Here is a 15,023-nt window from a genome sequence, read left to right as displayed (position 1 = left end):
CTGGCTCAGCATTTTGTATAATTACAAAGGCAGCTTTCTTAAGCAAACTTTGGTATTAGTCAAATACATGGATTCAGCTCTTGAGCTGAATTGCAAGGACCCTCCTGAAAGGGTTAGAATTTCAAGTTAGTTGATTTGGGGTCTACTGTTCATGTGTCCGTTGATTCTCCTGGTTTTTCTACTATTGAAGAAAATAGTACCTGAATCTAAGCCATCTATCTGATTAAGTTAGATTGAAAAATAAAACCGACCATTATAGAGCATGTGCTTTTTAAAAAGTTGACCGTGTACAGGTGGTCCTCTCTTACCAACTGCTTGTTTAACAACCATGTGAACGTAACAGTGGTGCTGAAAAAGGAGAAGTATGACCTATCCTTGAACTTGCAGCCACTGCAACGTCCCTGCAGTCACATGATTACAACTTGGGCGCATGGTAACTGGCAACCATAGTCAGGTGATCACCATTTGCAACCTTCACAGCTGGCTTCTGGTCAGTAGAAAGCCAGTAGGAAGTCACGAGTCATGGTCATGTGATGTCATACTTGATGTTGTAAATCCAGTGTGGTCAAATGATCTCTCACTTTAAGGCTGCATTGCTTAGCAATGGAATGGCCGGACCCAATTGTTGATGGTAAGTCAGTCCTTTATATTGCTTTCTCTCTGAGGAATCTCAAGAGTTTCTTCTTCATACATTTGCTTTTTTAAAAAATCCATATTAAAAATTCATGCACATTTTTATTCTCTTACTTATTGGATTTTTGTACTAATATTCCCATATTTTTAAGGGAATTTGGAATACTGTAATGCAAACACTTCCAGAGATGTATGGATTAAGCACTTTCTCAGTTTTCATTCTCGATTCTACCTAGGCTTGCAAGATCTACATTGTCTTTTTATTAGAACCTGCAATCCATCAGACTAGAATATCTACTGTGTAGAAAACACAAACTTTTAAAATTATGTATCTTCACATGTTTGGTAATTGATAATTAGGTATGCATGTATTGTATTATGCAGATCTGCAGCATTTAGGCATGGATCCAGAGATCAGCATTTTACAAATTACAATTTTTGTGAGTCACTGCTTATCAGTACAATAAAAGCCTTTTTCCTGGCTAAATGACTGCTAAGAATTAAAGAAGTATGGACAATATTTAGAACTTTAACTTGGAAAAAAAAGCCATCTTTTCATGTTCTGTAGTTTCTTGCATCTAGTAAAACACATTGCAATATAAACAGATATTTTACACAGTGCTGATTTCTTCATCCAAGTAACATGCTTCCCTGCCTAATCATTGCATGCTTCCATTTATTCTGTTTTTGTAGCTTTTCACTTTTTTAAGTCAATGCTTTTTCCCAATGTTTTACCATGAGACAGTTTTCACTGTATCTTCAGAATAGGATTAGAATTTAAAAGCTTACAGCTTTGTAGTCCTCTGGTTTTTTTGTGCTTTAGCTCAGTGGCTCTATCCTTTTTGAACGAATCGCCCCCTTGAGCCAATGAGGAAGTTGTCATCGCCCCCCCCTACCCCAACATAACATAGGAAATAATTCTTCAATTTATGCAAACACTTTTTTTGTTTTCTTTAAAACTGTCATCAGGACATATCAATGCAAATAATTTATTTTCAGTCTTTTTCCCATATCTCAACTGTTTGAAAAATTTTGGTGCCACCCATCACTTTATTACCAAACTTCGTGATACATGTATTTCATTATTATCTTATTTATTCAAGACACTTAAATGTAATGACCAGTGAAAACAAAATTCAATTGCAAGAAAGTGAATGCCCGAAAAGAAAAACAGTAACATTTAATGATTGAATTACAAGTGAAATTTAAGACGCAAAAAGAAATATAAAAAGGGTAGAGGCTGCTGCACAATGCACATGAAGATAAGTGATGCGTATTCACATATGTACGGCATTCTGTACTGAAGCTAGCTGGAGGAACATTTGAAATCACAATTCAATCCACTAATAGTGAGTGATCTGATGTTTTTGTACAACAGATACGCAGCGATTCACTGTACGAAATAGTCTCAAAAGTGTCCCCAAAACTTCTCGCTCTATCACCCCATATCTCCCCCTTTTCGTTCCTTCACCCCCACGTCGCCCCTTTTCATTCCATTGCCCCCCTGAAAAACAAAATCGCCCCCTGGGGGGCGATATCGCCCAGGTTAAGAACCACTGCTTTAGCTTAATTGGAGGAAAGAAAGTCACAGCACATATAAGAAGCCAGATTGGTTTGGAATCCTAAATCATCCCAGAAATAATTATAAATAATCTAAAGAAAAATTTAGCCAATTTAGCAAAATCCAGATCCTCTCTTAAAAAAACCACCCCTTGAACTTTAGAGAGTGGAAATTAAGATGATTGGTAGATGGGAGTTTTCCTGCCTTGGAGATAACCAAACTGTTTTGCAAAAGGGTCAGCGTGTAGTTCTCGGTACATACTTGCCTTTCCTTGTATTTCATCTATAAGGGATGATGAATGTTTATTAGCTATTGACAAAGTACATTAATATACAATATGTGCTGCTTAAGATGGACACAATGAATAGCGGCTTGATTTTTCCAGGCTCTTTTTATTCCTATTTTAGATGATACAGAACTTTCAAGATGAATCGTGTTTCGTCTTGGACACAATGAAAGGTACTCATTTATTCAGGGCATAGTCATGCATGTTACTCTGTTTTTTATTTTTTTCTGAAAAACGTACAAATCCTACTCTCCCCCCTCCTCTTCCCCATAAACCCAAACCAAATCAGCATTGCATGGAGATTAGTGTACTATGTGTAAGCTTCTGTCTTTCAAATGGGAGGTGGGTGAGGAATAATAATGGGATTCTACTTGTGTTCATCCAGGGTCTGATGATGTGCTTCCTTTGCAGCTGAAACCAATGATAGCTACCACATCATCTTAAAGTAGATAAGGACTCAATCTTCTTGCATCTGCTCTGCATATACAGCTTCATTGTCAAGTTTGGCAACTGGACACCAGCACAGACCCATTTTGCTACCACAACTTGTTTTCGCCTATTAGGTGAACCGTGTGGAATATACCACTACTGGCATGAAGTAGATACCAGTCATAAGCACAGAGCTGCTTATTTCTAGCTCAGTGACATTAGTATACTTGTTTGCTAATTAAAATTGCCAGACTATCCAGTGATGGAACTTTGTAATTATATGTAATACAAAGAGGGTTGTGTGAGGCTTCTGCAGACAACAACCCTAGTACTTCAATAGACTAAACCTTGTTGTTCTGATGGATATCTGGGCACCCTAGGAATTGTGTGTCCTTTCTAGGGAAACTCTTGAAGGTCTATACCACTTCGTTGATTCTGACAAGCCTGGATTGAAAAAACACTCCTGTTTTTTTAATTGAAAAAACACTCAAGTTCTGACTTTTTCAGAATTTGTTTGAGATACAAAAATCTGTGTATCAAAAGGTGCTCTTATACATAACTATGTGAGTGATTTCTTGTACTAGTACAAGTTAGGAGAAAGCTGTGAGTTTATGAACTCCGTCTACTTGGGCCGTTACCTAACACTCTTGTTAAAGAGGGTTCAGAGGCAGAAAAAAATAAAAAGAAATGATGAAATCAGTATCCAGGGCTTTCTTCTGTTTACTTAAAGAACTCCCAAGGAAGAGAGAAAAGACTGTGTTAAAAACAGCAAGAATATATTGGAATGATTTATGTGAGATGATGTTGAACTGATGCAGACTTTGGAATGAAATCCTACTGGAATTCACTGTCCAAGAGTAGATTCAAAAGCAAGAATTTTATAATGCTTTTTGAAAAGCTTTGAATACTCCATGGTGATAAAGTCCCTGAATCTTTGTTTCCAGGGCAGCAACCAGTCTCTTACTAAAAAGGTCTCCACATTTTGAAATGAATGCATTTTTTGAGTCTTGGAGGGAAAGAAGGGGAAACTATTTTAGCTACAGGAAATAATGTCCCCAAATTATAAGTGGACAGCAAGTCTAAGGAACAACGCCAGATTCTCCGTGACCTTTCCAGTGCCCCTAGCAAAATGAAAAATCTCTGCAAGCTGTAGTTTCATATTCCAGAGGGTAATGTGCTCTTGCCTAAGCTAGGTTCCCTAATCAGTGGACAGAGGCCAGGAAGCTGATATAGGCTGACATTAACCTAAAGCTGAGAGTTTGAGAAAAGGACTTGCATTTTATTAAGTGGAAACCAAGTTATCTGTTTCCTAAGGATATCAGACTATTTGAGAAGTTTTTCACTTTAAATGAGTTTCATAAAAAAAAAAGAGAAATACACTTTAAAAAGATCTTGTACAGTAGCTTTACCATTTTTAAATAGAATCTAAGAGTTCATACCTGATGCATTGAAAAAAAAATCAGCTTTTTCAGATTGCCTTTGAAGCTCTTATTTATATTATGACATACTCCCTGTTCCATCTCCCAGAATGGTTACCAACCTTAATTAGGATATTGTTTGCTTTAATTCTGTACCTGAAACTCATGTGATCCATCAGGATGCTTGAGCCGACTGGGTATAGTGATGAAGCTAAATTAATGGTGACCTACAGACTTCCATTATTCCTAATAATGGATTGTGTGCATAGACATAGTGATAGCAGGGTTAAGAGTTGATTGATAGAGTCCCCAGATCAGTCTTTGAGGAAATGTCTTGCACTATGACAAGGCTTGTAGTGTTCCTAGTTGTATGGTATGTGTTCATAAGACAACAACTTGGCTTTCTGATTTCAGTACAGTAAAATGTCGCTTATTAGAACATGAGCAAATCTGGTCACTTGTTATTGTCTTTCCTTTTCTCCATAGTGTATCCAACTTCAGAGGAAATAGCTTTGCATCTTAAGCCAAAGTTTCCCAGTGCAGAGGTCACAGGAAACTGTGTCTCAACCCTTTTTATATCAAGCTGTAAAACTAGAATCAAATTGACATGATTTTTGAATCAACCATCATCCTTCGTACTGTCAAGTATGTCTGTCTGTCTGTCTGTCTGTCAAGCAGTACATACAATACATAAATGACAGCTTATTTTTTCTTCCTTTCTCAAACTGTGTTCAATCACTTTGGGATATTTTTTTTATCCTAAGAGCATGTATGAGAGTGTTTGCCATTCTTCCTGGAACTGTAATGATTTGTTATGTGTTTGTTTTCAGTAAACCATTGAATGAAACAATGAACTATAAAACATGGCTGTGGAATTCTTTATTTTGAATTCTGTTGTGGAATCTTTATTTTGAATTCTGTTGTGGAACCTTTTATTTAAATTGTGGATAATTGCAGACCAGTAAAGAAAAAGAAGCTGCACAGTAGACTGAAATTGTATTTAAGTGTTCTACTTGGGGAAAATAGATTGTGTATAAGAATGAGACCCAGTGTAGTGTATAGGTCAGGGGTGTCAAACTACGGGCCCACGGGCTGGATGCATCATAGCGAAACTGCGCCTACCCCCATTGCCAGCAATAGCAAAAAAAAGTCAGGTTAAGTCGCGACACATCACGTGACATTGCAAGTTTGACACCCCTGGTATAGGTGCTGGGAAACCATGCATTTTAGTTCTCACTTAGGCTTTGAAGTGGGCTGTCTGGCCAGTCATTCTCTCTCAGTCTTGGATTGAAAAGTTAAAAAACATCTCTCAATCCACCAATGGACCAGTATGGTGAACTACACTCCATAACCTTCAGTGAGTAGACTTCAGCCTTTCATCCTGCAACGGACTATTTCATGCAAAATACACACACACAAATACACATATATATGAGAGGGAAAGGGGGGGATGGTTTAGGGGAAAAGGTGTATTTTTATTGTTTTCTCTAACCATGAAACAAATATGTCATTCTTGTTTTACACTTTACTTCATTATAATTTTAGTTTCTGGTGTGCAAGAACATATTCGCCTCTAGTGTGCTTCCATGGTCATAGGATTATATTATACCCATATTCAGGTGGGATTGTTCAATATGTGAGGAATAAATACAGGTAATTATTCCCAGGACCCCTAAACACCAAACACTTTTCTTTAAAAAAAATAAATAAGTGGATAAAGATGCCCTTTTTTGTCGCTGTTTTACATATGCTTAGTAAATAAATAACCCAATTTGCTTGCCTAGTAGCAACCCAGTTGTTAGTTAAGGCAAGAAATACCCTTCAGAGTCACTGCTTTGCTGATCCATCAGAAGACTGTTGGGAAGTTAAATTATCTGATGTGTGGAACATTAACTGTCAAGTACAAAGCAGATGCAAAGTCAAAAATTTCTTCAGAAAATATTTTCCTCATGTTTTCATTTACTTCAAAATAAATCAGAGCAACTGGGCAGTTTTCTTTCACCTTGTGAAGGTGTTCTGAACAGTATTTCCTTGACAGGCACTTTTTAAGAAATTATCCTTTGATCCAGGACTGTAGGACAGGTGGAGAGGAGCTGTTTTCCTTGGGACTGCCCACATTGGAAAACTGCTGTGCATAATTTTGGAGGCAATTTTAAGAGTAGAGATGGAAATGTAAGTATTATTGAAGCAAAGCTGTTCCCAAATCCAAAATAAATGGAAAAATAGGCTGAAAGGATTTGGTCTTCCCTGGTTGAAACTTATCAGAAAATCTTACATGGTTTTCCAGAAGGTAGGATTGTAGCTACTGAGTCACTAGACCAGGGGTGTCAAACTCAATTTCATTGAGGGCCGCCTTAGCATTGCGGTTGCCCTTGGGGGGCCGGGTGGGTGTGGTCAGGGTGGGTGCAGCCTACTGGGTGGGCATGGCCTACTGGGTGGGCATGCCCAGCTCTGTATCGTTCGCGTCAAGGGTGCCTGTGGAGGCCTGGGCAGGAGTGGGACAGATCTGAGGGTCTCTGGCAGAAGGGGATGGGACCAGGGCAAGCGCCAAGGCATGGTCCATTTCTTCATTCCTCACAAAGGGTGACACTTCCCCAGCATGCACCCAGGGGGCGGGGCCGACGCGGCAGGAGCTGTTTCCTCGCTGTTTGTATACGGCCTTGTGGAGCTAAGACTGAATGCGTTTCAACATAGATGGCCACCACAAAATTGTACATTGGCTCCTGGCCGGTCTGGGCCAGGGCCAAGGCAGTGGGAGCCATTCCCTCACTGTTTCCAGGATGGCTTCGCGGGCCACATGAAACTACTTTGCGGGCCACATACGGCCCCCGGGCCTTGTGTTTGACATGTCTGCACTAGACGTTGTTTTCCGTCTATTAAGCCAATGAAAGAATTGTATACCAGCCTAGCATTTTTAAATTTTAGTTACAATTTAATCCATCCTAAAATTAAGTGCCTTTGACTTTAATAGGCCCTACATTCACATTCCAGAGTACTCTTTGGAATCAAAACTCAAACTGCACAGTTCTGATATTTAGTTTTTTACCGGTTCATTTCACTTTTATCCCCAACGTACTCTTAGATTTCTTTAATTTTGTCTACAAGCCTAATTAAGCTGTTTAGAAATTAGAAGAAAGGTAATTCCCAAATATTTCAACTACTACGTTTTGTGTATGTGTGCAATGTTAGAAACAATGAAGGTTTACCTAAATCATTGGCATAAGTTGAAATACATTGAGGATAAGGTTGAAAAGAAAAGTGAGGGAGAACAAGCAGAACAAACATGTTGTGTACCAGTTGAATTTTGTGATAAACATTCTGTACTGTATTCCATTTTCAAAATGCACAACTGATCCTAAATATCTTTTCATACAACTGGATGATTCATTTTGGATACATAATGATTTTAGCAAGGCAAACACAATTCTAGCAATTTTAGCAGAAATCTATTTTTTCATGATTTTTTTTTTTAAAAAAAACATTTTTAACATGAGGGAAGGAGACATTTTGTGCAGGAGAGTACTTAAGATAGAAATATAGATCAGCTGTTGCAAAATGAAACGCTAGAGATATAAGGGCAAGCAGTAGTAATCTCTAACATGAAAGTAACCTCTGCAGCATTTGTGGAAATACGGGCATTTAACTGTACTAAATAACTATGGCTCAGAATGTATTTCTCACTGTGAAAACATTCTGAATTAAGAGTATAGAGGAGACCAGCAGGAGATCTGCCTATTAGGAGACAATGTGTGCATATTCATTAGTAATATATTCAGACAAAAAAAATCCACACTGTGTTCTGTGAAGCAATTGTAGGAGGTTATCTGTACACCTTAAAATCTTAGCAATATCACAGGACGTCATTGCCAGGGTTAGTTAAGCCATATATGCATTACTTTATTGTGCAGTTGCAGGCCTAAAATGTTTTACTAAATGGCCAAAAAGATGCTATAATTTTTCTTCTATTGTAAAACACCTACTAGGACTACTGACCAAAAGTACTGATTTGCTTAATAGACAGGGGTTTCAGTTAAAAATAAGAGCTTTATATCAGATGTGAATACACATCATAGTGGTAGCAGGTAATAAGTTAAACAATATAAACTGGCCTTTCCCATGGCTTTTGACCATGCTGGTTTGGAGTGAGCAAGTTGTGTTCTGGCATCTCTGAAAAGCATAGATTGGGGGAGGATGGTATACAGTAAATGGTAATTGAGAACTCTATTAATGGTGCTACCTAGTCAAAATCTGATTTTGTTTAATCATTAAGCATTCCAACTATAGACGCTTCATAATTGTAATAGTAAGATGCATATTGCTGATTCTAGACCTCCTGGCAATCTTCTGAAGCTTAATTTCTGACTATTTTTTGCCCAGATTCTTAATTTATCCATATCTAAACTCTTGGGATGAAATCAATTTAATTTACATATTAGAAATTACAAGTATTATGCTGAGAATGCTGACAATAAATAGTGATATGAACCAAATCCTACTATGAAGGATATGTTTTGGTTCATTTTTAAAAAAACAACTATTTAACAGACTCATTACATGCTGGGAACACTTGTATTCTTCCATAATGATAGATAATGCTGAAGGTCTGAGTTTTCCTATTTGTTAGTTTATTTTTATGCTCTTGATTTCATTCTTTTTGTAATTTTCAAAGAATGTTGGCCTTCCAAAAGAGTTTGAAGACTTGGTTATGCCAATTGGCCTGGGGCCCCATAATAGGCATGTCATACTGGAAATGGTTAATGGACTGAGATAAGATCCCGCCTCTTCTCCGTGTGCATCTTGCTCCCTTTGTTGCCATCTTTGTTAATTCTTAAATCAATTTTAGTGTTAATATTTATTGTTTTAATGTTTTATCCCAGTTTTTTATTACGTTTTTATAGTTACAAATCTTTAGTGCTTAATAAACGTGTTATCTGGGTGAACATATTTAACATTAATAGTAATAGAACTTCCATTTCTACTCTCTACTCCATTTTTCCAGCCATTTATAAAAATTATCCCGTGTTTGGAAATATTCTGTGTCTTCTTTCCCTTTCATTTTCAATATGATCCTGTCCATTTCCGCACAATCTAAAATTTTCCTAATTATGTCTTCTTCCAGTGGTGTTTCTTCGTTTTTCCAGTACTGTGCAAATGCAATTCTCAATGTTTTTAATACATGTAATATTAAATATATACATTTTTGTCATAGGTCTCTGTAATTATACCTAAAAATAATAATTCTGGCTTAAAATCTACATGTTTTCTTAACATTTTCTGTAACCAGATGTGTATTTTTGACCAAAATTTGTTTTATCCTATTTTTATTGGTTGTAAGCTACCTAGAGTTGCCTCTACATGAGACGGATAGCATATAAATTTAACAAATAAGATAAATATAAAAGGGGCATGATCTTAAAAACAAAAAAAGAAAACAGACTGTGATTTACTTTGTCATGTAGCCTAAGCTATTTAGTACTAAGCCATTATTAACATATGAATATGACATTTAATATCTATGTCACATTTAAGTACATCTGCACTTATTTTTGGATGGCATTAATTTTATCCTACATTCTGGTGATGTCCAGAAAGATTGGTTACAAAGTAAAAGCAATTTGTGACTCAGATTATTAAGTCCAAAACAGATATTTCTTACCATATGGAAACTGACTACGGTATTTCTCCTTCAAGTATCTGTTTTATTAGGTAGGGCTGAATTTTATACTTGTTCAATTTGCCAATAGGCATGTTTCTCCAAATGTATTTTCCTTTCTTGCCACTCCATCCAGTGGTGAGCAAAAGTATTGCAGTATTTAAGATCTGGGCACTGACTGCATACAGTGAAAATGCTGTATTTTTCTTTGAAGGGAGTGGAAGAGACCAATCACAATTTAAAAATGGAACTACACAGGAATATTAAATGTGTTTATTTTCCAACCTTCTTCTATCTTGGAATCCGAGGGAGTAAACATATGGTATACTTTCACTTAGAACTTAAGAATCCATATCTATAATTTCAACAAGACGACTCTGTATTCTGTAAATGCCTGTTTGTTTGTTTTTACATCCAATGGGACTTGGATGTCAGTGACTGGATTCACATGTTCTGTTAAGCCATAATGATAATGCAGTTCTTGAACGTGGCTTATTACAATAAATTCATTTATGATTAATGGGCTAATGTTTTGTGTAACCAGGCCAAGAGTATCTGTGGAGATTCTCAATCATCCAGGTTGTGGTTTTCCCAAAGATGCTTTTTCCTGAAGAAGCTTCTTGGATGAGAAGTGAAACATCTTTGAAAAAAAACAAAGTTCAGTTGCTTTTTGAAAAAGCACCTTTGGGACAATCAAGCCAGAAGTATAATCAGGGCAATATAGCTTGACAAAACAAAACATGGTTTAGTGTAATGTGTAAATCTAATCTGCATCTTTAAAGGATTGTACAGTAACTTTGTTATTACTACGCTGTACTCAAAGGTTTTGTTGTTGCAGTGAATGGCTTGAGAATGACTCTAAATGACAGACTTCATGGTTCAGTACAGCCTTCTGATTTTTGAATTATTAAATGAACATTTTGAAGGTCTAGAACTTCGCATATTTTATAAAGAATCAGTACAATTTTTATAGGTTCTGTTTTGTTTTCATCAGGACAATTTTGATTTTTTTAATCAATGTGATTAGCATGCCTCAGATTATTAAATTGTATGTTATCTCATCTAGTTTTATAACAAAATTGATCTCTCTTACTTTCTCTTGTCACACAAACATACAATTTTTTGTAGGCTTGTATATATGGTGTCCCCCTTTTCCCGCTCAGATTCTTATCTGATCCTGATCCTTCTAATTAGTTGCCGTATATTGACTGAATCTGTTATAACTGAAAATCAAAATCAAGTTAACTAAGCTTGTTTTTAAATTAAGACTACAATTACCTTCACATATAATTAGCATAGAGGAGCTATTAAATCCTGAAAAAGTCCTGCAGTTGTTTACTTAGTATTATGATTCTCATCTGAATCCCACCTACATTAACGTTTTTATTTTTATTTTGTTAGTCAAAAGAAACTGGCCCCCATGCTCTGCAGATGTGTCATGACTGGAGAGTGTGATAAAATAGCACTCTGCACACCCACAAACATCTTAACCTCAAGCAGTTCTGGAAAAAGTGCTCCTCCACTATCTAGAATACAAGATTATCTTGTTTCTAAAATTAGACTCACTCAGAATACGATGGCAACTTGAAAGTACAGGCTGGTAACCCTCTGTCTGGATCATTTATCACCAGGCTTGTCCGCTGTTTTATTTTTTAAGGGATACATTTAGCGAAAACTACGAACAGCCAGGTTGCATTCTGGAACTTAACTTTTAGCAAGCGCTGGAAGAAGCCGATGGGTTCCATTTCCCAGTGTTCAAAGCGCTATGTGGTTCTTTTCATCCTCACCTCAGATGCCGCCGTTACTTGGACAAACTGTCCCACCCCACTTCATCCCCGTTCTATTGCGCAAGCACCGCCCTTCTGAGGGTGACTACGTTTCCCATGTTGCCGCGCGAGTGCGGCGCCATACGAACGGGGGCGGGGAGAGGCCGGAGCGTATCACGTGGTCATTTCCCTATAAAAGGCGACGCTGCGCCGGCTGTCCTATTGTTATCACCGACGAAGTTGAGGCTGGTGGTCTGCCTGGTCTGGGCCGCCGCTGCTGCCTGCCAGAGCCTCCCCGCTGCCGCCCTTGCTGACCATTTCCCCTCCCTCCCCTCCGAAGGCACGGAGCTGCTACCTCCGCACAATCCCCTGCTTAGGGGATCTTGGGCTTCGCCCTGCAGCCCCGGCCTGTGTAGAGGGAAGGGAGGAGGGACCGGCGGGCGGGAGGTACCCCTACCCGGTGAGTGGCTGGATTTAGCTGGGCTGGCTGGCTGGCTAGCGTGAAGAGGAGGGCGTGCCTTGCGAGGGGCCGGGCTACGGGGGTCTTTTGGCGGTGAGGGCGGGAGGAAAGAAGCGGGCAGGAGACCCCCTTCCCCAGGAAAAGACCTGTAGGCGCTGCGGCGGCGCCGTCGTCTTTGCGCGGGGGTCCCTCAGTGGGTGAATTCTCGCCGCCCTGGTGGCCCTTGGAAGGAAGAAGGATGGGCGATGCTTCCCTGGAAGGGAGAGCGGAGAAGCGCTTCCTGCCTCCCTCGCTGAGGCAAGGATGGTTTGAGGAGGGGGCGAGCGGAGGAAGAGCGTGCCTCGCCCTTTTACGTTGCAGGATGGAGGATTTGAATCCCCGGACACGCATTGAGGTCTTGTTTTGTCGCAGGCTTCTCTTCGCTGACAGAAACCGATTCTGGGATTGCACGCTAATGTCTCTATGGTGATTGCGGAGCTGGTTGCTCTCCTATCTTGAGCCTGATCCGAGGGCTTGTGTGGGTCTCCGCGCGGGAGAGAGAGAGAGAGAAGGGCCGGAGCCGCCTTGTCAACTTGAGTTCAGATTGCCTAAATGGGAGGTTGCAGTTAACCTCATTAGGAATTCCCTCCCTTGATGCGTAGTGTGTAAAGCTACCGTACCTGAAAGTGAGGTTGGTAATTATCTCGAGCTGCGATTGGTAAAATCAAGTGCTTGGTTGAGGAGAAAAAGGATATTCAAAGTGAGATGTGCACCTTGTGCAAATAACCTAGATCTGGAACTGAAAGGGGGGAGGGAAACAGGGGAAAGGTTCATTATCTGAGGCTGCATCACTCAGCCAAAAGTATCTCCCCAAAAGCCCTGTGGATAAATTTGTATAGTGTTGAGTTTGTAGAAATTTTTGGTCTTCTGATTAGGTATTTATAGATATTTTTTTTGCAAAAGTAGTTTTTTTCCCCCTGTGTAGGTCAACTGTATACTACCAGTTTTCATTCTTTAGGCTAAAATCGGGGGGGGGGGAATATGGGATTCAGATATGGGTGGCATTTGCAGGGTAGTGCCCACTACCTTAATGTTGGATTTTAGAACAATCTGTTCAAAGAGATGTTTACATACTTCAGGGATCATCTTGTATGACAGAAGATAACCTGAAAAAATAGGCAGAAAGTGATGCCTTGGGATGAGAATGGGCTCCGATATTTAAGGATAAGTTATTTTCAGTTGACTTTGGCCTTGAAGTTAAGGAAGTCCTAACAAAAATCTAAATACTACCGGAAAGCTCTCTTTTTGGAAGATTCTAGAAAATCTTTTGACTAGTACTCCTACTTCCTTAGGGCTAGGCCTTGGAATTAGAGGGCACATATAGGTTAATCATAGCAAATATTAAGGTGATGAATGTTTTGTCTTACAGATTTAATGCTAAAGAATTTCTTCATCCTGAAAATATTAAATGAAATATAAAAACCGGCCTGAAAAAGGATACCTTAGATATTAATGTTTGGTAAAACAGGGATTTTTCATATCAAATTGTTAATGTATCGTCACAGACATTTTATGAAAGATGTGACATAGGCTTAGAAATGGGTTGTGTATATACATAGTTTCAGCAATTTTCCAAATTAAAGAAGATGAGAAAAATCCAAAGATAACAAACCATAACTTTCTAATTAAAATATTCATATATATATATATATATATATATATATATATATATATATATATATATATATATATATACACACACACACACACACACACACACACACACATACATACATACACACATACATATACACCAAATCATAAATGCAGATGCTTATTCAGATAGCCATTTTTTATTTGGCCATAGTATACCTCCAAACTATACCTCTTGCAGTATAGACTTGACTATTCCTGCATTATGTTACATTTGATAATTTTCACGAAGTGCAAAATTTTCTTCTGAAGCATTGGAAACCTAGGAGAAATATTAATGATTCCAGTTTTTATAAGCTCCATAAGTTAGGAGGGAAAGAATTAGGACTTTGCAGGTTTTTAGATTCAAAGAGAAAAATGTGTTTGGGGAGTACAGAGGAGCACTGCTACCAAATTAAATGTGTCTTTTCCTGCTGTGGAGAAGGAAAGGTTCTGACTCCATCCCTCTTCCAAGTGCCTAATATTTTAAAATATATATATTTAAGTCTAAAATCCTGCACATCCCTAGGAGTCATTCAGTTCAGGATTTCAGGAGACTGGAAGATCTTCTGATACTTTTTTGAACTGAATCAAAAACGTGAAAATCATCCAGAATTTATAATAGCCATTGTGCTCATATTGGGAAACAGGAATAATATCACTATTAAATAATGTAAAGAACTTGAACGAATAGTTGCAAGATTTAAAGTAAATGTATACTTCATTCTTCATACTCATAACTTAATTGTATCTGGAGAACTGTGGGAGAGATTCATTTCATATTTTTGCATAAAGGAAGTTGTTGGACTAGTTCCCCCTGATAATCAACTTTTTAAATGATTTCATTACTTGAAAATTATTTAACCCTGCTCAAATTTTGTTTCAAAATCCAGCAGTAAAACCTTAGAGGGAAAAATACAGTAAATTATTGTGTTTTTGGGGTTATTTGATGTTAGTTATATTTATTTTTATAAATTTGTCATATATGTATAACATGAATAGGAAAGGTTAGATTATTTGTTAAATTGTCCCAGATATGTAACAAAACAACTTCTTTTGAGATTTGTCCAAAGTGTAGTCTCGGTTGATCAATAGCAGTGATGTCACAATACTGACTGTTCTAGAATGCTATCTTTCAAGATACTG

The 15,023-nt window shown here is 38.1% G+C and overlaps 2 protein-coding genes across 4 annotated transcripts in view; both read left to right on the top strand.

Annotated features, from left to right (window-relative positions):
- The window catches only part of TFCP2 (transcription factor CP2), a 51,836-nt gene extending 46,647 nt beyond the window's left edge, over positions 1-5,189 (top strand). The window contains exons 15-16 of the mRNA XM_039331959.1: positions 2,602-2,653; positions 2,892-5,189. Coding sequence (XP_039187893.1) covers positions 2,602-2,653; positions 2,892-2,929 — 90 coding nt within the window. The 3' untranslated portion in view covers positions 2,930-5,189. The remainder of the gene's footprint in view (positions 1-2,601; positions 2,654-2,891) is intronic.
- Positions 5,190-11,921: 6,732 nt separating this feature from the next.
- The window catches only part of CSRNP2 (cysteine and serine rich nuclear protein 2), a 40,373-nt gene continuing 37,271 nt past the window's right edge, over positions 11,922-15,023 (top strand). For 2 of the 3 annotated variants that reach the window (XM_039332026.1, XM_039332027.1), the window contains exon 1: positions 11,922-12,206. The gene's annotated coding sequence lies outside the window, so the exon portion shown is untranslated. Of the gene's footprint in view, positions 12,207-12,617; positions 12,877-15,023 lie in introns of all 3 variants that reach the window. The other variant, XM_039332028.1, reaches the window with a different exon arrangement.

The sequence above is a fragment of the Crotalus tigris genome, unplaced genomic scaffold (assembly GCF_016545835.1).
Source record: "Crotalus tigris isolate CLP2741 ecotype Arizona unplaced genomic scaffold, ASM1654583v1 scf7180000024441.2113493, whole genome shotgun sequence".
NCBI classification, from domain to species: domain Eukaryota; kingdom Metazoa; phylum Chordata; class Lepidosauria; order Squamata; family Viperidae; genus Crotalus; species Crotalus tigris.
Note: the sequence above shows the minus strand (reverse complement) of the source record. Positions and strands in the feature narration are given on the sequence as shown.